Source organism: Trachemys scripta, chromosome 9 (assembly GCF_013100865.1).
Source record: "Trachemys scripta elegans isolate TJP31775 chromosome 9, CAS_Tse_1.0, whole genome shotgun sequence".
NCBI classification, from domain to species: domain Eukaryota; kingdom Metazoa; phylum Chordata; order Testudines; family Emydidae; genus Trachemys; species Trachemys scripta.
In genome coordinates, this window is record NC_048306.1 from 56,378,229 (window position 1) to 56,404,755 (window position 26,527).

General features: G+C 48.8%; 1 protein-coding gene across 2 annotated transcripts; it reads left to right on the top strand.

Annotated features, from left to right (window-relative positions):
• The first annotated feature begins 1,948 nt into the window (after nt 1–1,948).
• On the top strand, nt 1,949–22,763 carry PROC (protein C, inactivator of coagulation factors Va and VIIIa). Of its 2 annotated transcripts, none has more exons than XM_034782039.1 (9): nt 1,949–2,017; nt 2,361–2,447; nt 4,743–4,903; nt 6,435–6,459; nt 7,069–7,179; nt 7,937–8,080; nt 18,926–19,035; nt 20,067–20,184; nt 22,084–22,763. In XM_034782039.1, the coding sequence occupies exons 2-9, from the start codon at nt 2,378–2,380 to the stop codon at nt 22,650–22,652; spliced, it is 1,308 nt and encodes a 435-aa protein (XP_034637930.1). In that variant the 5' UTR covers nt 1,949–2,017; nt 2,361–2,377; the 3' UTR covers nt 22,653–22,763. The 2 variants fall into 2 exon arrangements, with proteins under 2 accessions (XP_034637930.1, XP_034637931.1); XM_034782040.1 differs by having other exon boundaries at nt 1,957–2,009.
• The last annotated feature ends 3,764 nt before the right edge of the window (nt 22,764–26,527 follow it).

The following is a 26,527-nucleotide window of genomic DNA, read 5'->3' on the forward strand; positions in this document are numbered from 1 at the left end:
AAATCTTACCACGTTATAGGTGAAACCACATTATATCGAACTTGCTTTGATCCGCCGGAGCACAGAGCCCATCCCTCCCCCCCCCCCGGAGCACTGCTTTATCGCATTATATCCAAATTCGTGTTATATCGGGTCGTGTTATATCGGGATAGAGGTGTATTTCCACTGACTTCAGGAAAGTCAGATCAGGCAATTGCATGTGTTACTGTGTCCCATTAGGGACAGCAGAAATTTTGAAAAATCAGGGAATGCAAAGATTAAGGTTCCAGAAGCAGGGTTAACTCAGCCCCTTGCTGGGTATGTTTTGTTCTTCTTGGTTTTGTGCAGCTATTGTTTGAAGTTAAATGTATCCCATAAAATGGAAATTACTACCAAACAGTGTAGGCTTCCTTTAATGCCTCTAATGGTACTAACCATCCTGGCTATCTTAGCACCTTCTTTCTTGAGTCCTATGCTGACTAGACTTGCCACCTGACCAGGTTTTCCCAGGGTTGTCCCCTTTTGGAGGTAGCTGTCCCAGGCAATCTGTAAGGGTGGTCAGTTTACACTGCCACCTATCCAGTGTTATCGGCTCAGGCTCATCTCAGATGTCCCTGGTTTCTGCATCTCAGAGGTGGCATCCTGGTTTTAGGTAGAGAAGGGCTCAGCTGAAAACTTTGGCCCCCTATTCTACTGTCAGATCTACACAGATGGACCCTTAAACCTGCCTGGAGTCCCAGTGAAGTCAGTGTAGCTCTGCCCAGGTGCAAGAGCCTTCTGCATGGATCCAATTGCAGGGCCAGGGCCTTTGTATCCTGATCTGAATCACCCCAAATACCAGGAGGATGTTTAGAGTTGAGATTTGGGATCAGACCCACCCACTCCAATCTTAGGGATTCCTCCATCCCTTCTTAAGTCAGCAGAGTCTGCTTTCCCTTTGGTGATCCAGGGGACTGGAAGCTCCTCCCCCACTATAGCCGTCAGCCCCTTCCTCCTCACTTTTGAACCACAGCTGAACATGGGCCGTTCTCAGAGGATTTTATTATTACGGCTACTGGTGCGACCACATTTGGAATCGTTTCGCTTCCCTTTTTTCATACTTAGGATCTCTTCACTGTTTTATAATACAGATTTTATTGGAATGATAAAATAGGACAGCGGGACAAACACGTAGAGTTACATGCAGTTTTCAGGGTTCCAGAGAGAAGATCAATCTCTCAAATTACCCAACCTAAATCAGAATAAAAATTAATATTTTTGGTCCTCCTGAAAGGAGGACCTTTAAAAAAAACAACAACGGGGGTGAAGGGTGTATTATTGTGGTTCTGATTGTGTGTGTATTTTGTAATATATTTATTATGGAATTATAGAAAAGATCTCCCTCCTGATCACATCAGTGAGGGTGAAGTGGGGAGGATGATGTGTTATTTCATCACAGAATGGGAGTTCCTAGTGGGGTGCTGGCACACGAATCTATGCATTCAGAGCTCTTCCTCCCAGGATGGCAAAAGCGCATGTTATGGCACTCTAGTGACCCCATGTGGCTGTAAGGAGTCGGTGCTAGCCTCCTCAGTTCAAAAGGTGGTCCCATTGCAGGGTGGGGACTGTCCAGGCGAGAAGAAAGTGGGAAAATACTAACACACTTGCCCCTATGTAGAATAATACCGGGAATAGGACCCACCCAGTGTGGAGAAGGCAATGGATCCTTATCTGCAGGCTTTAGGATTCACCAAGAAGAAGGTTTCTCAATTCTGCCATGGTTGCATTTACCACCATCCGCTTCAAGTGGATCTTACCTGTCAGTGGCAAAAAATAAAGCAACAGGAAGCCCAGACATGAACAGCTCAGACCCCCAGAGGGGCCATTTTACTCGTGCTCCTTGGAACAGGGAATTGTCCCAGGAGCTGTACCCTGTTTGTTGACTGACCGAAAGTAAGGCCCTCGTGGGATGAGTAAATATTTGAAGTTAGGGATTAACTAGCCTCTACCAGTGCTCATGGCAGAAGAGTAGAGAGCTGTGATTCAAACTGGTCAGTCAGTAAGTGCTTCCAAAGTATTATACCCTGTTCGATTTAAGAGGGAGGCTTGTTTGGCAAGTCCTGAATCTGGGGAGAGAAGAGGAGAGAGAGGACATATGTGGGGAGGCTGACGATGGAACAAAGGGAACTAGCGGAACCGTTAGGATGGACTTTAACGATCCACTGCTTTTGGTTTGCACTCCAGCTGAGGAGCAAGTCAGCCTTTCAGATGGGCTCCGGCTGCCTGGAAAACAAAGGAGGGAACAGTCTGACCTGCTGCTTAGCTAGAAATTCCTCCGTCTTGGGGAGTGCATTGGGCCCCGCCAGGGCGTGCGCTTTCATTCCTTCCTTTTAATCCCCTAGGTGTGCCGTTCTGCACTATGTGGAGGCTCTGTACTCTGTGTGTGTTGGTGGCTGCCTGCTCTGTGCACCATGGACACGGGGCTTCAGGTAAGTTCCACTCTGAGTTTCTCCCTGTGCTAGTCTCCTTTGGTGCTATCCTGGTGCAGCTACCATTGCGGTATCCATGGGGAGAGCACTGTTGCAGACAGGCCACTGCATTGCTGCCATCCTGTCTAATCCTGCCCAGAGCAGGCTGAGATGACGTGGCAGTTAAAACCCTGAGTCCAGCATATGCTGCTCTCCCCACCACTGGCTGTGGTGGAGCTACCCCAGGGACAGTGCAGCGGCCCAGTGATTGGTAATGCTGACAGAACAACTATCCTAGTGCAAGGAGTTCTCACAGGGTCAGATAAGGCTCATCCTGATGATAAAGGTAACGTCCTTCTGTGAGGGAACCCTGCCGGATTTCAGCCAGACCCCTACTTTAGACTCTTCCCAACCAGAAACCTAACACTTCACACAGAGAGGACACCCCATGTAGAGAAACCAGTGTATGGCCCATGGAAAGCCATGTGAGAACATGGAGGAGTCATGCCTGCTGCCTCTGTAATACAAGTATAGGGTATGTCTACACAGCAACTAAATATGCATGACTTGCCCAGGCCAACTGATTAGGGTTCATGGCTTGGGCTGCGGGGCTTTTTCATTGCTCCAGGACCCTGTGAGGTGGGAGGGGGCTCCAGCCCAAGCCTGGAAGTCTAAACAGCAATGAAACAGCCCTGCAGCCCAACCCCCAAGAGTCTGAATCAGCTGGCACAGGCCAGCCGCTGGTTTTTCTCTGCTTTGTAGACATACCCATGTTGACCAGTGTGTCTTCACTTCCTGGCAGGTTAGTAAGTACAGCCCCACTCCTTCCCCACGTACTATGCAAGACAGACCCACCCAGCAATACATGGCTGCTCAGACTCTACTGGGAGGCCCCATGGCAATCAAGCCCCTACCTCCGCTGCATCTCTCAGACTCCTGCAAAAGAAAGTGCTAAGGTCCCTTTTCTGTTCTATCACACAGATGTACAAGCCTACCACCCACCTGCCTGCTTAACTTCCCAGGCCTCTCCATTACCCAGCTCTCTCCCCATGTGTCCCACATGCCTTGTGACCCTGACTGTCTGAGAGGAGGTGGGAGGGATGGCTTGGCCTCACGGTCTGGTAGTATTTCCTGCCTCTGAAACCAGGCTTAAATCACTCCAATCTCAGCTTCTTACTAGAGAAACAAGGCTGGGGGAGGTAATATCTGTTATTGCACCTTTGGTTGGTGAGGGAGAGAAGCTTTCGAGCTACACAGAGCTCTTCTTCATGCTGTTGTCTTCAGGACCCGAAGAAGAGCTCTGTGTAGCTCGAAAGCGTGTCTCTTTCACCATCAGAAGTTGGTCCAATAAAAGATATTAACTCACCTGCCTTGTCTCTCTAATATCCTGAGACCAGCACAGCGACCACAACATTCAGTCAGCTTCTTACTGTGAGGCAAATACAAAAAAGAATTGTTTAGTTCAAACAAGCAAGCAAACCGATTGCAACACAACATCAAATAGGAATAGACCCCAGGCCTCCTGCCTCCTGGAGACCCTCCAGCCAAAGGAAGCCATAGTGCTTCTTGCAATATGCTCCAGGCCACCAGAGTCAGCTGGACAGTGCTCCAGCGTGGCGTCTGCAATGGGTGGGTGCAGCCCTGTGCCTCACAGCACATTCGCAGCAATTTGTGCAGGAGTGAACTCTCTTAAAACATCCACTGGAACAAACCAAACCTGTGAACGGGTGAAAATGGAGGGGTACCAGCCCCAGGAAGCTGTGCCACGTATTGTGGGAAAGGTGCAATAGGCTGAAGGCCCTGCAATACTTGTAAGGCAGTACTGGGCATTGACATGGGGCAGAACTATACCCAAAACAGACTAATTAGTGTGACTCCACAGCACTTGCTAATTTCACCGTGCAATCCCAGTCGTTCCATTACCAATGATTCAGTTCTCTAATGGAAATGCAGCCTCTGTGTCTCAAACCCAGACACACCACAGGCCTGTCCTTCAGTCTGTTCTTGAATATTTCTACCTCAGTCCTCTTCCCACTGTCCACCTGAACGTGTTCTCTGAGAGGTATCAAACCAGGGCCAATGTTCTCAGGAAACTTCACGGATTCTATGTCCCTCTGGCTTTTTGGGTGTCCAGGTTCAGACCTTCTGTGCCTGACATTTAGAGGTGCTTCTGTGGTCTTGGGCACCTCTAAAAATCAGGCAGAAGGTGCCTTAAGCTGGAGATAATAAATAAGTGAATATCTCTGAAAGGGGCTGCAAACTAAGATTCGGTGCCATGCCTGAGCCCCATGTTCGTTCTCCTCTCTCGGCTTCAAGTATTTTACAGCAGCAAAGATGCAAACCAAATCCTGAAAATCCAGAAGCGGGCAAACTCTTTTCTGGAGGAGCTCAAGCCAGGCTCTGTGGAGCGAGAATGTAATGAGGAGCAGTGTGACTTGGAGGAGGCCCATGAGATATTTGAAACCAGGGAAGCAACTGTAAGTCGTTCCCCTAAAGCTGGATGTGAGAATGAATTAACCAGTGAAATGTTGATTTTGGGAATGTATTCACGTCAGGAGCATAATGAGATCTTCCCTTAAATAGCCCTTCTCTCTCTTAGGGCCAGAGCCCCTGCTTGTGTGAATGTGCAGCACTCCACTGATGTCAATGGAGCTGTGTCGATTTACACCAGCAGAGGATCTGGCCCTTAGTCTCTATTTATTCCTCGCGGTTCTGGTTGTAAAAACCAAAGCCAGCCCTGTCTCTCCCGTGTGTGCTGGTAGGTCTCCCCTTGCCACTGTAGCCTTTTCCTATCTGCCTCCTGCCCCAGCTCTCCCACAGCCAGCCTGTCCTAAAACTATCTTCCTCTCCCCTGCCAGCCCGAGGCTCGGAGCCACTTTGCCCCTGCTTGACTCCCTCCATTGGCTTCTTGACTATTACCACAGCACATTCAAGCTCCTTCTCCTCCCCTAGGAGGCCTTTGGAATCTTGCCTCACTGACATCTTGCTGTCACTTCCCTCTGAACTTTTCCTCTTTGCCCATTCCCAGCTTCTACAGACATCTGGCAGCCTCTGCCAGACGCCATCCCCCTCTCTCCTCTTTCAAATCCCTCCTGACAGCCCCCTTTTCTTTAAATCACTTTCTCCTTCCATGTGCTCCTCTTTCCTGCACCATTCACCTCATCCAGGGTTCAGCGTATTGTCTTTCTACTATGGTAAACTCTCTGGGGAAGAGACTGCCTCTGGCCATGTGAATGCCTGGCAGCGACCACGGTGAGGCCCACATCTCAGTGTGCCGGTGAGCTTTACTGGCAATAACACAAGGGAGACTGTATGGTAACAACATGCAGCCATTACCAAAGTGGGTGGAATTCGAGCCAATCACCTAGAAGAAAAGGCTTCACTGTTGTCTGTCTTTTTACCTGGCTGGGCACTGCTTGTAATTGTACACCAGAAATACAGGGGACTTACCCAGTCAGCGGTTGCCTACTGACAGCAAAGAAGATGATGCAGATTGAGGGGAGGTAAGGGGCACAGCTGGACCCATCACTGAGGTAACTGGGTCCTCCCAGACCCACCAGGATCAACCCCTCTGGATCAGCAGAATCAAGCACACACTCAGGACCAGCCAGCACCAATGTCCCTGAGCTCTTAGCAGTATGTAAGATGTGTGTGCTGTGATGGGGGGTTGGCTGCTGTTGGGGGAGAGGGTCTGGGAAAAAGGCTGGTTGGGATTGGTGTGGTACAGTGTACTGGGCTGGCGAGTGGTTGGGGGCAGGAGGGGAGGTGTGATGAATGGAGGAGCGGGATCTGCACGAGGGAAGTGGTATGACCTGTGTTTGCAGCATCACATCCTAGCCTGCCACCCAGCCAGGTAATTGAGTCTTATTACTGCTGTGTCAAAGGGGAGGATACTACAACTATTAGCTGGAGACCTGAACTCCACTGCCCCAAGGCAGAGAGACAGTTAAAGTTCATTCATTTGAACAGTCTGCTTCCAGGCCTAACCCTGTTTTTATTTTTCCACAGCTAAACTTTTGGACTAAGTATGTTGGTAAGTAAGGAAAAGTTTCCGATTCCACTCCCCTTCCCTCCCACAGAGGGGACCTCTGCATCCTTGCTGCCATGTACTGTATATTAATTCTCTCTACGTCATTCGTTCCAGCTTTTATGTATTTGCAAAGTCTGTGTTCTCATGTCACAGTGTGTTTCCCCAGCTACTACATGGACTGTAGGGGCAGATTCCAAACACTTCTATGCCTGTTTCCATATCCTCTCCTAGAGCCAAGCCGCTGGTTAAAGTTGATGGGGGATCATTCCTAATCCCGGTGATTACTGTAGACCTCCCTAGTGCACACAAAGGATGAACTCCACCATTGCTCTCTAGTTCTAAGAAAACCAAGCCATGCCCCACTGCATTCAGTGCCTGCGGGCCCTCCTTCCTGTCCCCAGCACACACGCCCTACAGCTGTAACTCAGAACCCATCACATTGTCCTTGTGCCTTGGAGAATATCTAGAGCGACACATACAACAGGCAAAAAAAAAGCACCATCAAGATATCGAGCTCACAACACCCAGTTGCTGAGCTGATGTGGGGTGGTTGGGATTGAAGAGGTCAGATGTAGGGTTCATGATCTGGGTTTCCTTGCATGTGTATTTCAGATGGAGATCAGTGTTTATCCAATCCTTGTTTCAATGGGACCTGTCTGGACAATATTGGACGATTTAACTGCATTTGTAACCAAGGCTGGGAGGGACGCCTGTGCCAACATGGTAACGCTGGCTTCAATCCACCATTTTAATATTAGAAATAAAACTGGGGGGAAGGGGCAGAAGTACCTCTGCCTGTATAGGGAAACTAACACGTATGTCATTGCAGAACCTGTCTGCTTCTGATGCTGTTTTTCTCTAGTTCATGGCCTGCCAGTGGATTGTTTGTTGTTTTCTAAAATAGCATAAAGCTGATCTGTAATCATGGGAGAGGTCTAAGTCTCTCGCCAATGAAAATATTCCTGTAAAACAGGGTCTGCCACAACTGCTAAAGTTGTTGGCAAAACAAGAAAGGATGGATTTTGTTTGCAAGATAGTGACAAAACATCACAATCCAATGCAGAGATGAGCGAATTCTGAGCTGAACTCTTTTAAAAGAGCTATTTTTCTTCCCCAGCAAACTGCTGACCAGTGTAAGCAGTAGACTTGTGCTCAATGGCAAGGAAGAGAATTATGAGACCTTCAGTCTACTACTTCCTGGCACACTCCTTGGTATCATGCCCCTGGCCTCTCCCTCAGAACTCCCAGTGGCCAGCACCATTTTCAATCTGCCATTCAAACACCACAAAGTCAGAAGCAGAAGCTGGAATCCCAAATCCATCAACTGCTGTTCCCTCAAATCAAGGCACTGGCCAATTCCCTCTCACAGTGCACCTATTCCAATTTCAAAGGGGAACATCAAGTCCTGCTCAGACCTTACCATCAGGTGACTCCTAGACCTTCTAACCTTGCATCTCTTTTCCCCTCCCCTGTTTCCCAGAGGCTAACTACACCAACTGCTCCACTTACAATGGGGGATGTGAACATTTCTGTCATGAGGATCCGAAGCAGAGCCAGCGCCGCTATTGCAGCTGTGCCTCAGGGTATCAGCTGATGGACGACCATTCCAAGTGCGAGGCCGTTGGTAAGAAGGAAGGGTGGGGTGGGAGGACACCCAAAATTCCAATTTTATACAGTGTTCTTCAAACAAGAGAATGGGGGACACGCTTCTTTTCTGAAATGTGAGAACCATATGCAACATGGTTTCTAATAGTTCTAATGCATCTATCCCATGCAGATTGATTTTCTGCTTGGGATTTTTCCACTTCTTCGAGTGATGGTCCCTATTGTATTCCACCAAGGGGTATACACATGCACCATGCATCCAGAGCCAGAGATTTGGAAAGAGGTAGTGTCCATTGGTCCACGCATACACCCTTGCTCTGCCTCGTGGTTTCGTCGGAGGCGATAAAGGGCGGGATGTACCGTCCATGCCCTCAGTTCCTTCTCACCGCTGCATGGTCCTAGTCAGAGCCTCTCCTGTTCTCTCATCTCTTGTGATGCGCTTTCTAAAACACAGAAAAAATACTCTTTTATACTTCTATATGCTTAGTATTCTTGTTGTTTTGCAGCAGATTCATGATAGTTTTCAGGATTTTGGGATGCTGTTTTAAAGGTCTCCCACTTCCCCCCACACACACACACTCCCCAGCACCCAGGCCTGGGTACTGGATTACGCCGAAGATACCAGAGTTCAAGATCTGCTCCTCCTGCCCTCGCTCGTTCTCAGTCAGTGACGAGCACCAATGGTGCCTTTATTGCTTGGGAGAAGCCCACATTGCATCCACGTGCAGTGTCTGCCTCTCCTTCCCAAACCGTATCCGGGAAGGCCGGGCTCTCTACCTCAAGAAGCACTTTGTGGAAGTCACCATGAGGCCACAGTCGGATCCAGACTGGGGAACTCCCCCTGTACATCAGCCTGAGCAGTCGAGGAGCACACCTCCTACCGCAGAGACCCAGTCTGGTTCCGTTGGTACCAGTGCTATGGACCCCATGCCGGGACCTAGTCATGAGGCAAAGAAGTATGTGCATAAGCATGGCAGTAAATCTTCCTCCACGCCCAGGAAGGACACTGCCCCATCCACAAGTTCCAGCCACAGAAAACAGCATATTCCAAATCTCACAAGAATAACAAGAAGTTGCACAGAATGCTAGTCCTGTCCATCAAGCCATATATCCCTTCCAGATCGGCACTGCCAAAGTCAAAGGAACCTTCAGTTCAAAAGCAGTCCTCTGTTCTGGCTCCAGCTCTGACTGCGGAGCACATACTGTTGATGCCCAGGAGGCTTGAGTTGGCCCCTGAGCCTCATGAACTCTTGGCTTTGGAGGAAGGGATGTTTCCACATCTTCAGGTTCAGTCGCCACCTAAGGGGGTGAGCTGTCCTACCTTGGACTTACCTCCTTCGGTCTGTGTTCCTGCCCACTTCCCTATAGTTCCGCGATTCAAACCAGGCTCTGACTTTTCGGCATCAGAGGACTCGGACAAAGCGCATAGTCCGCCCCTCCCGTATCAATGTTTCTGACAACTCAGTGGCAGTGTCCTTCCTATCCCCAGCAAAGAAGTCCATTGGTACAGCACTCCTTGGGGCCCTCCACAACAACCATCAAATCTGCCTTGTTGGCCATACTGGGGGTCCCAGCCCCAGTACCTACCTTCAGAACCTTCCCACTCAGGTCTTGGCTACACTTGCAGATGTACAGCGCTGAGTTAAACCTGACTTCGTGCAGCTGAGTAGGGAAAGCACTGCAGTCTGTCCACACTGACAGCTGCCCAGCGCACTGTCGTGGCCACATTTCCGGCAATTGCAGCGCTATTGGGAGCGGTGCATTATGGGCAGCTATCCCACAGAGCACCTTTTCCCATTCTGGCGCCGTGCGTTGTGGGAAGGGGGCGAGGGTGTGGGGCATTCTGGGTCCTGTCCCAACACCCCGTGAGGCATCGCTTCGCATCCCAGAAATCCCTTTGTTTCCGTCCACATTTGGTGCCATCTTTCAATGGTTTCTGTGCAACGCGATCTGTCTGCGGGAAATGGAGCCCGAACTGCTGAGGCGAATGCTGACTTACCTTGCCAGCACGTCACGTTTGGCTGTCGAACTATTCCTTAAGATCCAAAGTGACAGTGAGAGTGAGGAGTCTGACGATGCTATCGAGCTGCGTAACGCGTATGACACGAAATTGCTTGTGGCATTCACGGACATGCTCAGCACCGTGGACCGCCGCTTTTGGGCTCAGGAAACAAGCACCGAGTGGTGGGATCACATCGTCATGGAAGTCTGGGATGACGAGCAGTGGCTGCAGAACTTTCGGATGAGAAAAGCCACTTCCATGGGACTGTGTGAGGAGCTCGCCCCACCCTGCAGTTCAAGGACACGAGATTGAGAGCTGCCCTGCCAGTGGAGAAGCGGGTGGCTATTGCAGTCTGGAAGCTGGCAACTCCAGACAGCTACCAATCGGTCGCTAACCAGTTTGGAGTGGGAAAGTCGACCGTTGAAATCGTGTTGATGCAAGTTTGCAAGGCCATTAATCGCATCCTACTCAGAAGAACCATGACTCTGGGTAACGTGCAGGAAATAGTGGATGGCTTTGCACAAATGGGGTTCCCTAACTGTGGAGGGGCGATAGATGGGACGCACATTCCTATTCTGGCACCATGCCACCTAGGATCTGAGTACATTAATCGGAAGGGGTATTTCTCTATGGTTCTCCAGGTGCTTGTGGATCACTGTGGGCATTTCATTGACATTAACACAGGCTGGCCCGGAAAGGTGCATGACGCACGCATCTTTCGGAACACTTGGCTGTTCAGGAAGATGCAGGCTGGGACTTTTTTCCCAGAGCGGAAGATCACGGTAGGGGAAGTTGAAATGCCCATTGTGATTCTTGGAGATCCCGCTTACCCGTTAATGCCATGGCTCATGAAACCCTACACAGGGAGCCTTGACAGCAGCAAGAAATGGTTCAACTACAGGCTGAGCCAGTGCCGAATGACTGTGGAGTGTGCCTTTGGCCATTTAAAGGGCCGCTGGCGATCTCTGTATGGGAAGCTGGACTTGGCTGAAAACAGCATCCCCGCGGTTATATCCGCGTGCTGTGGCCTCCATAATATTTGTGAAGGGAAGGGTGAAAGCTTCACTCAGGCATGGACCTCCGAGGTTCAACACCTGGAGGCTGAATTTGCACAGCCAGAGAGCAGGGCTATTACAGGGGCCCAGCGCGGGGCTGCAAGGATTAGGGATGCCTTGAGGGAGCAATTTGAGGCTGAAAACCAGCAGTGATATCTGGTGCCCTGCACAGGAGTGAAGTGCAGTAGTTTCAATCTTTAGGAATCAGTGTTTGCTAAGCAGACAAGCAGACTTGCAGTGCCTGTTTATTTCCTGGGCTAAGGAGTCTTTTACTTTATGTAATAATAAAGAATGTTTTCAAAGCCAAAAAATCCATTTATTGAAAAGAAAAAAAAATATTTATTGAAAAGAAACAAGGGGGTGGAGTGGGGAATGGTACAATCACAGATTCGCGTATGTCCTGTCTGGTGTGCTGTGCAGTGAGTGCTGCACTTCAGGATAGTTATACTGCATGGTGATGGGGGTTGAGTGCAGAGGGTAAGGGTCGTGGTTTTCAGGGCTGGGTGGTGAAGATACTGGTGTTGGAGGCAGCGGGTGGCATGAAGAACACGGAAGTTGGGGAAAGTGGGTTGGAGGTGACAGTGGGGCACAACGGAAAGAGTTTTGGGACAAGGGCTGTGGGGGGCAGGGTGGCGTTTGCGTTTGCGGTACTGCTCCTCTTTCTGCATGGCTACCTGCTCCTGGATAGCGTCAGCTTGGTGCTCCAGGATGCTTATGAGCCAATCCGTGCTTTGCTGCCGGTGCTCTGTGCTTTGCCGCCGGTGCACTGCGTTTTCCTGGCGGATCCTGCTGTCTCTCTCCCTCCAGTTCTGTGCTTTCTCATTCTCTTTAATAGATTGCCACATCACTTCTTGCAACATATCTTCTTTGCTTTTTCACGGTCTCTTCCTGAGGTCTCAAGGTTGATGCAGCTGTATAGGCAAAATGCAACATTTAACAGAGGCAGCATTGTTTATACCAGACAGAGTAATGATTTCCCCCGCATTTAAGGAGTAGAGAACACACAGGGTCTACACAATTGCCTAATTTTCCCATCCAAAACAGAGCGCGCACATCCCACAGGAGCCTCAAAATGGTGAGTAAGAGGGACTGATTGTTTCAGGGCTGCACTGTCCTCTGGGTTTCTGTGCCTTAGGGAGAGCCAACAGCTTCAGGGGGCAGCTACACTGAACACTGTCCCAACATTTTCCACAGGAGTTCGTCCTGGACGATATCTCGCTGCTGAGGGTGACCCGGGAAGCAAGGGAGTGTCTTCTACTGCAATGCAGCTTCCACCCTGGCCCATATGCCGCTTGCCTGTGTGCAGCAATGGTCTCCCCGCCCCTCGTGGCACAGTGGCGCGGACACGTTAGCCTGGCTGGGACAAGGACCACGGTGGCTCTCCGATAAACTTGCGCAAGCGCATTGCACACGTTCTGGATGAGACATTTGAGGAGATTACCGAGGCCGATTACCGCGATGTGATAAACCACATCAATGCACTATTCCGCATCTAGGCATGCATGCCTAACCCTCCTCTCACAAAGAGCCCGCACCAAAAAAATTCCTTCTAGAAAAAAAAAACGCTTACCAGGAACCTGCTCTTCTGTTTGTCCTCCACCAAGTACCGGCCGCTGTGACTGGCTACCTTCCTCTTGGCTTGAGAAGAGCTCCTGGCTGCATGGCTCCAGGGATTCCGGGGTGTCTCCATCTGGCCCACCACCATCACTCCCGTTTTCCTTCTCCTCCCCCCCCCCCCCCCCGCACACCAGCTCTGAAGTGTCCATGGTGGTGCTCGGAGTGGAGGTGGGGTTAACCCAAGTATCACATCCAGCTCTTTGTAGAATCGGCAGGTCGCAGGGGGAGCACCCGAGCAGCCGTTTGCGTTGCGGGCTTTGTGGTAGGCACTCGGCAGCTCCTTCACTTTAATCCTGCACTGCAGGGCGTCCCGGTCATGGCCCCTTTCCATCATGTCCTTTGATACCTTCCCGAAGGTATCGTAATTCCTATGGCTGGAGCGCAGCTGGGACGGTACAGCTTCCTCCCCCAAAACACTGATGAGGTCCAGCAACTCGTCATTGCTCCTTGCTGGGGCTTGCTTGGTGCATGGAGGCATGGTCACCTGGAAAGATTCGCTGATAGCACTCCACTCCGGGCTGAGCAAACAGGAAGGGGATTTTTAAAATTCCCGGGGAATGTAAAGGGTGAGTCACCTGGTTGGTTACCTGAGGTCAGGGCAGTAGAGTTTGATTGATGACCAGAGTGGCTAGAACAGGCATTGTGGGATACTGCCGAATAATTCTGGAGGCCATTCACAGCACATTGGGCGGCCACACTGGCGCTGCAGTGCGGCAGCGCAATACTCACTATTTCTCTCAGGGACGTGGAGTACATGCAGCGCTGCAACCACAGAGATACAGCACTGCAAATGCCTTGCCAGTGTGGACGGGGAGTGAGTTACAGCGCTGGGGGTGGCTTTACAGCGCTGTAACTCGCAAGTGTAGACAAGGCCTCAGCTTGAAAGGAGTCCCCCATCTCGCCTCTTCAACCATCATTGAGCAGGTGCTCAGAACTCCAATACTGGGAGGAAGAACCGCTTAGTCCAACTCCGACACTACCACCAGAACCAGAGCAGTTCCCTTCCTTGTCCCTGGATGCCACAGTGTCTTCAGCTCCCTCCTTGTCCCCAGACTATCACCAGTTCCAGGACCTTTTACACAAGATGGCTGAACACCTCTACATCCCACTGGAGGAGGTATAGGACAAACAGCACGAGCTGCTTGACATCTTGCATGCCTCGGTACTGACCAGAGTAACTGGCCATTCTGCAACCAGCCCAGACTGTCTGGCACACTCCAGCCACTTGTGCACTCACCCTGAAGGGGGCAAAGAAGAGGTACTATGTACCCGTGAAGAGGTCTGAGTTTCTGTTCTCTCACCTCCTACCCAATTCCCTCATCATACAGGTGGCAACAACACCCATACTCTACCCTGGCAGACAAAGAGGGCAAGTGACTGGATCTTCTGGATCACAACGTCTTTTCCTCTGCCAGCCTTCAATTTGGAATCTCAAATTACTTGGATCTATTAGCTAAATATTATTTCCTTACTACGGCAAGTTGGTGGATTTTGCAGACAAGCTTCCTCCAGGCTATCTTACAGGAGGGGAAACTGGTCATGAGGATGACATTTCAGACTGCAGTGGATGTGGCAAACACTTCTTCATGCACGATGGCTATGGGGATCGTCATGTGAAGGGCGTGGTGGCTACTTCATCAGATTTCCCAAGGGAAGTCCAGCACACCATGGAGGGACCTCCCTTTCGATGAGTCTCATCTCTTCAATGAGAAGACTGACGATTCCCCTCTACTCCCTAAAGGACTCCAGAGCCATTCTACAGTCGCTGGGTATCTACACACCAGCACCCAAGCGCAAGTTCTACCACTTACCACCAACACAACGATTCAGAGCTTCTCAATCCTTCCATCAGCGGCCTAGTGAGCCTCCTCACAAATGACAGAGATTCCAACAGCTCTATCCTCTCAGTTCATCATCATCGCCTTCAGCATCTCATACTCAGTCTTTGCAGAATTGATATTTCTGAGTGCATCTGGTGACCCACCAACCAACTTGCCTCTTGCCTTACACCCAGCCCACCCCCTTTGGGGGGCATCTAGCACTCTTCTCAACAGCATGGAGTTTGATAATAATGGACAAGTGGGTCCTGGATGTCATTCAACATGGTTATACGATTGAGTTCATGACGCTGCCTCACCTCAGTGATCACTCTTATGACAGTATCCTCACCCTAGAAGTGGACTCCCTACTCCAAAGGGAGTGATAAAACCTGTTCCTGTGACCTATTAGGGCACAAGGTTCTATTCCTTCTAGTTCCCAAGAAGAAGGGTGATCGGTGGAGACCGATCTTAGATCTCCGTCATCTCAACCACTTCATACACAAGCCAAAATTTCGTATGGTCACCCTAGCAGCCATCATACCTTCTCTAGAAAAAGACATGTGGTTCATGGCTCTCAATATGCAGGATGCTTACTTTCATGTAGATAGCCATCCTACACACAAACATTTCTTGAGTTTCACAGCAGGCCCTCAATAGTTCCAATACAGGGTTCTACCATTCGGACTCACCACTGCTCCACAGGCTTTCACTGAAGTTTTCTCTGTGGTGATGGCCCACTGTAAGCATCAAGCAGTTGTTATGTTACCTTATCTCAAAAACTGGCTGATAGCAGTGTGATCCAAAGGAGGGCTCGAGCCTTGACCGCCATACTGCTCACACACCTCTCCTCCCTGTGGGTGAATGTAAACATAGAAAAAGATTTTGGATCCTACACAGGCTATAGAATTCATTGGGGCCTGCACCAGTGCAGTATTGGCACATGCCTACCTACTGGAGGAAAGGTTCCAGACCCTACAAGAACTGATTACCAAGGTGGTCTCTGGTCCTTCTGTTCCATCCAGGATTTACCTTTCCCTTCTTGGTGGCCTGCATGTACATTACTGCCTTCGCTCGTCTTCACTTTCACTGCCTGCAGCTGTGGCTCCAGAAGGCCTATACTCCCATGCACCATACCATGGACTTCCTACTGATAGTTCCCCGAGGTTCTTTCCTGCCTCCAATGCTGGAAGGACCCTGGTCAGGTCTGCCCTTCCTCCTGTTCTCCCCAAGCACGACGATCATCACAGGCACGTCACTCATAGGATGGGGCGCCCACATGGGTGAGCACATGATACAGGGGACTTGGAATGCTCGGGAATCCAGGATGCACATTAACATCCTGGAACTTAGGGCAATGCGGAGAGCATGTTGCACATTTCTCCCATCCATTCACTCCCATCATGTTCTCATCATGTCAGACAACACCATGTCAGACACCACTTTACTACATCAAGAAACAAGAGGGCACGAGGTCGTCAGCAGTCTGTGCAGAAGCTGTTCATCTTTGGGATTGGTGTGTTCAGGGCTGGCTTTAGGGCGATTCACCCGATTCCCCTGAATTGGACCCTGCGCCCCTAAGAGGGCCCCACAACATCCCTAAGGACCCTCTGCCGCCGTGCCGCCGAAGGCACCGGCAGCCAATTGAGCTGCCGCCGAAGTCCTGCTGCTCTCTTCAGCAGCAGCTCTTTCTAATCGGGCCCCGCAGTGCCTAAAGCCGGCCCTGGGTGTGTACCCATGAGACGCTGTTGTCGGCAGCATATCTTCCCAGGTCTCAGAACATAATTGCAGACTCTCTCAGGAAGAAATTCATGGCTGACCATGAATGGGAGCACCATGACACCATGGCCATAGACATTTTCAACTACTGGGGGACTCTGACCAGGGACCTCTTCACCTCCCACACGAACAGCAAATGCACTGGGGGGCCAGAGGGTGCCTCGGCACCCTTTACCAAGATGATCCCCTAGTCATCCACTGGTTGGACCAGGTCAATTATGCCTTTCCTCCCCTACTGCTCCTGCTGCATGCCCTACACAAGGTCCAACAGAAGAGAGCAACGGTCATTCTGATCACCTCATTCTGGCCTCACCAGTTTTGGTTTCTCCTCCTTCACATGTCAGCGCGTCCCCCAGTTCCACTGCCAGTTTTCCTGGGACTCCTCGCACAACATGGCAGCAGGATCAGGCATCCCAATCCGCAGACAGTTCACCTACGAGCTTGGTTTTTCGATGGGCATTTTCACTAGAGTGAGAATGTTTGTCTGCAATACAAGACATCCTCTCGTGTAGCAGAAAAGAGTCCATGAGGTGGTCCTATAGAGCCAAGTGGAAGCGTTTCACCTCATGGGCCCAGCAGAGGGGTCTTTCACCTGAGAATGTAGGCATCCCTCTTCTTCTGGACTACATCCTGTCCCTGAAGGCATCAGGACTCACTCTCAACTCCATCAAGGTGCATGTAGCCCAGGGGTGGCCAACCTGTGGCTATGGAGCCACATGCGGCTCTTCAGAAGTTAATATGCGGCTCCTTATATAGGCACCGACTCTGGGGCTAGAGCTATAGGCACCAACTTTCCAGTGTGCCAGGGGGTGCTCACTGCTCAACCCCTGGCTCTGCCACAGGCCCTGCCCCCATTCCACCCCTTCCTGCCCCTTCCCCTGGGTCTGCAGTGCCCTTGCTCCTCTCTCCTGAGCCTCCTGCATGCCACGAAACAGCTGATTGGGAGGTACAGGGAGGGAGGGGGAGGCTTTGATTGACGGGGCTGCTGGTGGGTGGGAGGTGCTGGGAGTGGGGTGTGGGAGCTGATGGGGGGCTGCTGACGTATTACTGTGGCTCTTTGGCAATGTACATTGGTAAACTCTGGCTCCTTCTCAGGCTCAGGTTGGCCACCCCTGATGTAGCTGCTTTCGGTGCCTGCCACCCCCCTGTCTTTATCACCTCAGACAAAATCAAGTCTCCCCTTGGCTACCAGGATTTGGAAGGGCCTCCTCCAGACTTATCCGCCCATTTACCCCATTGCTTCTTTAACCTTGTCCTCTGAGTTTTGAAGAAATCATCTTTTGAATCTATGGCTTCCTGCTCCCTGTCACTCCTTTCCATGAAGGTTGCCTTTCTGGTAGTTATTACTTCAGCAAGAAGGGTAGTCGAACTGGGGGCCATGACGGTCTCTCCCTTTACCACATTCCATAAGGACAAGGTTTCCCTGTGGTTGCATTCCAAATTTCTGCCAAAGGTTGTATCCTGCTTTCATCTCAACCATCCCATACACTTACCTGCTTTCTTCCCGAAGCCTCACACCTCAACGGAGGAACAGCACCTTCACTCCCTCGACATCCGTAGAGCCCTGGCCTTCTACTTGCAGAGGATAAGATCATTCAGGACATCCCCATGACTGTGTATTGCTCTAACAGAAGGGACTAAGAGGCAAGCGATTTCTACTCTGAGGATCTCTAAGTGGGTTTTGGGATGCATTACGCTCTGTTATCAGTTTTTGGGACTGTCTCCACCCCTTGGGGTATGAGCCCATTCCACGAGAGTCCAAGCATCGACTATGGCCGCGCTTCATGACGTACCACTTACAGACATATGTAGGAGGGGCCCTGTGGAGTTTGGTACATATCTTCTCTTCCCATTATGCCTTAGTGTGAGACTGTGATGGATGCCTCGTTCAGCATGCCTGTTCTCCATTCCACGGTTCCATCATCTTCCTCCACTGCCCTCCTAACTAGGTACTGCTTGTTAATCACCCTCAGTGGAATACAATAGAGGCCATCACTTGAAGAGGAGGAGGAGGTTACTTACCTGTAACTGGACGTTCTTCGAGATGTGTGGTCGCTATCTGTATTTCAACCCCATCCACCTTCCCCACTGCTGTGGATCTGTTCAATTTGGAGTGGAGAAGGAACTGAGGGCCCAGTCAGTCCGTCTCGCCCTTTATCACCTCAGACAAAACCATAAGATGGAGCAAGGGCACGTGCATGGACCAATGGATACTACAGCTTTCAAAATCTCTGGCTTCAGACACATGGCGCATGTGTATAACCCTCAGTGGTACACAGATAGGGACCACACATCTTGAAGAACCTCCAGTTACAGGTAAATAACCTCCTTTTATTGGAATTATAAATCAATCATGCATCTCTGTGTTAGGAACGCCTCACATAGTCAAACTCCTCCAGAGGATCAGGGAATTTCCCCCACAGTGAAACAATGAGGGAATGCAGAGAAGCCATTGCGAGCATCTCACAGAACTAAGGAGACAGGGTGAGGGTTTTTTGGAACAGTAGTGAGTTGGAGAGTTTCTTGTTTAATAAGCTGACAGTAATTGTGTTTGGATTTTGCTGGTTGACCTCTTTTTGATTTATCTCTTGTAGTGGAGTTCCCCTGCGGAAGGGTGAAGGCAGATCGCATGGAGCTTAAATCAGGTGTCCAAATTCGACTCATTGCAGGGAAAATGGGAAAAAAAGGAGACAGCCCCTGGCAGGTGAGGAATAAATAATCTTTCGTGGTGGAGCTTTCAGTCTGTACCCAGAACTGCTTCATATGCACAGTAAAGCACTTAAGTCACAAATGATGGCACTATTGCAAGCTAAACTTCCCCTTATTTTAGATTTTCCAAAGCCAAATCAAAAGTTGGAGAGCTGAAGCGAATGTAACTTTTGTTGTATTTTGTTAGCCTTAGCACTCTTTGCCAAGCTATATTTGTTCTTACTAACCATTCCAATGCAAGCAGCATCATGATGTACCTGCCTGTAGTGTCCCACCAAGCTGGGGATGGCCACGTCTTGAACGTATTGAATACCTCCTGCAGCACACTCTGGCTATCGTAGTACTATCATGGTAGCATCTGAATGAAATCTTTGTTGGTTTAGGACAGCTTTGTTTTTATAAATGTAAAACAAGCCTTGCCAGGCATCGGTTAGAGTTACAGAGCATGATTTAGTCTAACAGAACATACCAGACCTTTACAGAGCATGCTGGGGGCTCACAGAGGAAGGATCCACTGTATGGACCCTACCAGGGCATTAGAGAAAGTGCTTTTCTGCCAGCCCGAGTTTCATGTACACTAAGATCCCTTTACACCACTGTGGCAGCATAAAGAGCTCTTAGCATAAATGAGAATCAGCCCAAGATGTTTTGCTCACTTCAGGCACACAGTGGTTGTTGGGCTAAACCATCTCTTGCTTGAGCTAAGAATCTCCAAAACTCAGAAGGACCAGAATGCTTCCAACTGCTGATCTGCAGCATCTCCTGAGCAGTGAGCCCAGCCAGTGAGAAACATGAAAACTGATTTAGATGGAATGCTCAAAACCCAAATCTTCATTCCACCTGGACTGTAGATATCTTGTTAGGATGCTTCTGTCCACCGAGCAAGGAACTTTGACCTCTGTTAATGTCACGTGCTCTGGTACCTGAAGGTGCAGTGTAGACTGCTGCATGCAGAAGGAATATATCATATCCTACGTGTCTGAGCTGGATCCTGTGGTGTCGTACTTCTCTATTTCTTTGTTTCAGACCATGCTGCTAGATGGCTCAGGAAAGTTTAAGTGCGGAGGTGTTCTCATCCATCCCTCCTGGGTTCTAACGGCAGCACACTGCGTTGAGACGAAAGGGAGGTTCAAAGTAAAACTTGGTATGGAAAAAAGACCAGCTCCTGTGTTACCCTCTTTTAACATATTACATTCTAATTCAGGATCCTGAGGCTTGTCCTTTCGGGAGAAGGATGCCAGATTACAGAGGGAGCATATAGAACTGAGTTGGCTAGAAAGCCCATCGGGCCTACCTGAGATTTAAAAAATATGTTGTTAAACCCATCTGATTTCATTTGAGCAGCTAAGAGCCTGACTATGAGCTAAGTGGGCTGATACATTGTGAGGACTCTTGCGTATCTTGGAAGTGAAGGGGAAGTAAAGTTCCCACACTGTAATCTGGGAACTGAGATGGGGGATCCCACATTCTGGAGGAGCTTGGATTGTGTTTCTACTCCCAACCCCTGTGTGCTTGCATCCCAACGGAGGGGCAGTGGGCCTGCACTCAGTGCCCCAGGGCTAATGAGAATGTTGCTGCTTAGGAAGCATCTCTAGATTCCTGAGCCCAAATCTGGAATAGGCCACGAGTACTAGACGTGCAGAGGAGTCTTAATCTAGACCAAGTTGGACATGCATCCACCTTGCAAAACTACCCAGTAGGGTGGTGTACTTGGAAATCTCCACTCAGGAGAGGGGTGGATTTGAAGTAGCCAGGGTGCTGCAGATTGAAGGCACAGGCAGATCGGTGTGGAGTGCCATGTACAGTACATTGCCATAGCCAGCACTGCTAGCCCTGCACATATACGAAGTATATGAAGCATGGGAAAATGTCCACCAAATTTACCCCTGAATTACCAAACAAAAACCGCCTCTGGAGGAGCATTTTCTACCTATCTGCTCTGACAGCAAAGGGATAATACAGCCTCTGCCTCAGCTGCTTAGTCAGTGAAAATACTTTTTGTGAAGTGTGGTACAGAAGATACAGGTATGAAGTATCCCACTAAGGGAATCAATGGTGCCACTGCCCCAAAATCTGAGATGCCAGCATGGGCATTAATACCACTATGAGCATCTTTTCTGACCCACCACTCTGATCATGTCTTTGAGCCCCTTCACTGGCTCCCTTTTCTCCATTGCATCAAACGCAATCTTCTTGTCCGTTCCTTTAAGGCTCTTCACAGTTTGGGCCCTCCCTGCTCATCTGCTGTTGTATCTCATTGTGTTGCCCCTAGCCGCCTCCACTCTGTGCCAGCAGTGCAAACCTCTACTCCCAATTTGTACACTTCTCTCACAAGCCCCTTCACTCTGTCTTCCATGTAGCCCTTTAGGTATGGAACTGTCCTCCTGGAATTGTCCATAAAGTCACTACCTAGGGGTGATGAAGTTTCAAGTGGCCAATGGGTGTGCAGCACAGTGACAATTGTAAAGTCTTAGGTGATCATGGATTTCTTACAATACAAATCCCAGCTTCTAGGATGGACTAGTCCAGGAAGTCAGTCCTAATGGCCTTTACATCAGGGAGTTCAATCAATCAGCCACTAAACACACGTCAAAGAACTTGTACAAGCATATTGCTTTTGCTGTGTTATAGGCATGTTCCCCCCCAACTTTTATGCTGGGTCCCATGAAAGGACCCCCCGAGAAATTCTCTCCAGCTGTACAATTCCCATTGTAATATGGACACTCTAGAGCAACACTGAAGAGTTTCAGTGTCTTCATTCTGTTGATATATTTATGCAGTGCTCCATAATATGTGCACGATACTTTATAGGCAAATCAAAAGATGATGTCCCTGCCCTGTGGAGCAAGGAGTGGGAGGCCAGTTAAGTATAACCCTGTTAAGATAGAGCAGGGTAACTTGAGCAAACTCATATTTTAAGAAAACAAGGACAAATCTGAGCGCTCAATGTATTTTAGTCCTAATGTGGTTTGATGCAGGGGGTGGGGCTGGAGGTCCAGGAGCCCAGTAACATCTCTCATCTCCTTCCTCATTGCTCTTTCAGGGGAATACCACCGTCTGCGGAATGAGGAAACGGAGAAAACCATTGTGGTTGACAAGCTAGTGAGCCATGAAAACTACAGCAAGGAGACCTCCGATAATGACATAGCCATGCTGCATCTGGCTCAGCCCATGATTTTCAACAAATTTGTGCTCCCTGTTTGTCTTCCCACCAAGAAACTGGCAGAGCAGGAGCTGACAGCGAATGGGAAGCAGATGGTGGTGACTGGCTGGGGGAGCAAAAGTGGTGACTCCTCGAATTACTCTACTGTTCTGAGTTACATCGAAATCCCCATAGTCCCACAGAGTGAGTGTGCCCAAGCCATGAGGCATGACATCTCTGAGAACATGCTGTGTGCAGGGATTATTGGAGACAAGCAGGATGCCTGTGGTGGGGACAGTGGAGGCCCCATGATCACTAAGTTCAAGAACACTTGGTTCCTAGTGGGACTGGTGAGCTGGGGAGAAGGTTGTGGGAAACTGGAGAAGTTTGGAGTCTACACCAAAGTCAGCCAATACCTGGAGTGGATCCACCAGCAAATTAAAACAATGGACGTCTCATCTAAGGGCTGATTCTCATTAAGAGTATTTGGGACCACTGTGGCCATATGCTAGTGACAATATGCAGTACAATGTGCTGTCATGTTTTCTGGTATTAAAGCTAGAGTATATAAAGCAAGACTATGTTAACTGTGTGCACTCTTTTCCTTGCTATTTTCCCCTTCTTAGGTAGTTATTTATTTGTAGGGCCCCAGTTGTGACTTACGGCCCCAGTGTGCTAAGTATTATACAATTATGTGACAAAAAGATGGGACCTGACCCAAAGAACTTGCAATCTAAATATGAGACAAAATATATGATGTTATGCACCAGCCTGTAATTGACTTATCTAGTCACCTGAGCTGTTTGGGGGCTGAGGTGCAAGTTGAACAGTCCAGATGAACATAACAGTAGTTCACATTAAAGCAGTATAAGACTAAGGTGTTCAAGGCAGCATAGGGAAACTGGGGAACTGACTCCTATTAGGCTGGGCACCTAACCCCCTTGGGTTAGTTTTGAAAATCCCTAAATGTTACATTCCTAAAGTGTTTTCTTAAAATTAAAGTTTAAGTGGGAGTTTGTTTTTTTCATATGCCAGATTAAGGGGAAATTATTTCAATTTTAAAAGGCAAGATTTAAAAAGGTACTGTCTCACTAGGGAAACAGTAAACGATATCATAGATAACTCTATCATCGTTAACCCGGGTTACTGTTTCAGCCATGTGTGGCACATTTACTAGTTATTCACAATTTTCAGCTTGCTCCCTCATGGTCAATCCAGTCTTTCAGCTCCGTGCTGCCATTGTAACACTGCTGCATCCACTCGCTTCTCCATGTCTTCTTCCAGTGTTCACAGTTCATGAGCTAAGTGAGACTTCCCTTCCAATTTAGTTACTTGCAAATTCAGGCCATGATGCCGCTCCCATTGAAGCCAATTGATGTTTTGCTGGTGACTCTAAAAGGAGCAGGAGAAGAGATTTAATTCCTAACTTTTACAACACATCCAGATGACTGATGCACATGTGATTCCCTTGTCTCGCAATTATTGGACAAAACCACGTATATTTTGTTAATGTCCCTTCATTGGTGTAGAGATTGCAACCAGTTCTGTTACTTTATTTACAGATCTGTGTAATCAGCAAGCATCAGTGGTTTCCCCAGGAATTGAAATTAGGGGGGGTGTCCAAATTTACAGGGGGGGTGTCAGGACTGATGAGATATATAAAAGAGATATGAATAAAGTAAATGTTTTGTTAGGATAATGCAAATTTAACATAAGGATAATGCAAGTTACACCAAAACACATAACAGGTCTAGATTTCTAAAAATATATATATATATTTTAAAAATATGTATTTAATTTAAATTTACTTTTGAAAAGTAAGCCATCATGGGATAAGAGGGAAGTCCTCTCAGGGATCAGTAACTGGTTAAAAGATGGGAAACAAAGGGTAGGAATAAATTATCCGTTTTCAGAATGGAGAGAGATAAATAGTGGTATTCCTGAGGGGTCGGTACTGGGACCATTACTGTTCAACATATTCATAAATGAGCTGGAAAAATGGGTAAACAGTGAGGTGGCAAAATTTGCAGATGATACAAAACTATTTAAGATAGTTAAGTCCCAGGCAGACTGCGAAGAGTTACAAAGGGATCTCATAAAACTGGGTGACTGGGCAACAAAAATGGCAGATGAAATTCAATGTTGATAAATGTAGGGTTACCATTCATCCAGATTCCCCCGGACATGTTCGGCTTTTTGAGCTAAAAATAGCGTCCGGGGGGAATTTGTAAATGTCCGGACTTCCCCCCATGCAGAGCGCACACGGCTAACAGGGCAGCCAGCCGGATGGTGCCACTTACATGGGGCTCTGACAGCCAGAGAGAGCCTCTTCTCCTCTCCCCTGCAGCAGAGATCACTTCCTCCCTCCCTCCCTGCATTTGCAGATCGCCTCTGGCAGTCTGGAGCTTCTCCCCCACTGCTGCCCAGCGTGCCAGGATGAACGGCTCAGGCCGTTCCTGAGCAAGCTCACAGAGACATTAGGTGAAGGCCAACAACAAGGGAGCCAGGGGGTCGGAGAAGGGGCAGGGAGGTTCTGGAGGGGGCAGTCAAGAGACGGGGGGGGGGGTCGGTGGGGGGGGGGGGGTTTCTGGGGGTGGGGGTGTGGATAAGGTTTTGGGCAGTCAGGGTACAGGGTCCTGGGGGGCATTTTGGGTGAGGTCTTAGGAGGGGGCAGTTAGGGGACAAGGAACAGGGAGGCTTAAGTAGGGGGTGGGGTTCTGGAGGGCAGTTAGGAGTAGGGGTCCCAGGAGGGGGCAGTCAGGGGACAAGGAGCGGGGGGAGATTTGGGGGTTCTGAGAGGGGGAAGTGGGAGGGATAGGGGCGGGGCTAGGGCAGGACGGGGGCGGGACTAGGGCGGGGCACCTCCCGTCCTCTTTTTTGCTTGCTGAAATATGGTAACCCTAATAAATGCAAAGTAATGCACATTGGAAAACAATCTCAACTATACATACAAAATGAAGGAGTCTGAATTAGCTGTTAACACTCAAGAAAGAGATCTTGGAGTCATTGTGAATAGTTCTCTGAAAACATCCACTCAATGTGTAGCGGCAGTCAATGATTCCCAACATTCTGTTTGCTTTTTTTAAAAAGAACAGGAGTACTTGTGGCACCTTAGAGACTAACAAATTTATTTGAGGATAAGCTTTCGTGGGCTACAGCCCACTTCATTGGATGTAGCCCACGAAAGCTTATGCTCAAATAAATTTGTTAGTCTCTAAGGTGCTACAAGTACTCCTGTTCTTTTTGCGGATACAGACTAACACGGCTACTACTCTGAAACCTTTGCTTTTTTAAGAAAGGGATAGATAATAAGACAGAAAATATCATATTGCCTCTATATAAATCCGTGGTATGCGCACACCTTGAATACTGTGTGCAGATCTGGTCACCCATCCCAAAAAAGATATATTGGAAATGGAAAAGGTACAGAGATGGGCAACTAAAACGATTAGGGGTATGAAACAGGAGGAAAAATTATAATGACTGGAAATTTTCAGCTTAGAAAAGAGACGACTAAGGGGGGATATGATAGAGGTCTATAAAATCTTGACTGGTGTGAAGAAAGTGAATAAGGAAATATTATTTAATCCTTCACATAACACAAGAACTAGCAGTCATCCAATGAAATTAATAGGCAGCAGGTTTAAAAAAAAAAAAGGAAGTAGTTCTTCACACAACATAAAGTCAAGCCATGGAACTCTTTGCCAGGGGATGCTGTGAAGACCAAAACTATAACAGGATTAAAAAATAACTAGATAAATTCCTGGAGACTAGGTCCATCAGTGACTATTAGCCAGGATGGGGAAGGATGCAACACCCATGCTCTGAGTGTCCCTAGCCTGTTTGCCAGAAGCTGGGAATGGGCAACAGGGGATGGATCACTTGATGATTACCTGTTCTGTTCATTCCCTCTGAAGCACATGGTCTTGACCACTGTTGGAAGACAGGATACTGGGCTATATGGACCATTGGTCTGATCCAGTATGACCATTCTTATGTAAAAATTAATTATAATAATAAAAATGTTTAGTACAGAAACTCCCCAACATAATGACTTCTCATGATAGCAACAATGTGAGATAACAACCTTGGCAAATAATGCATTTTAAAAATCTTGGCCTACTAGGAAACATATTTATATAAGTTTCCATTCCCAGTCACAAATCGAGCATCCTGGAGCACAGTCACTAAAATATAGTCCAACAAACAAATGTTTTTTTAACATTCCACTCACTTTTCCCTCCACTGCACCCCACTCACTGGGGTTGTCCTTGGTCAGTGGAGACTCAGAGTTCAGAGGTGCTTTCACGTGAGTACACCTCCCAGGTGGGGGGCAAGAAGGCAT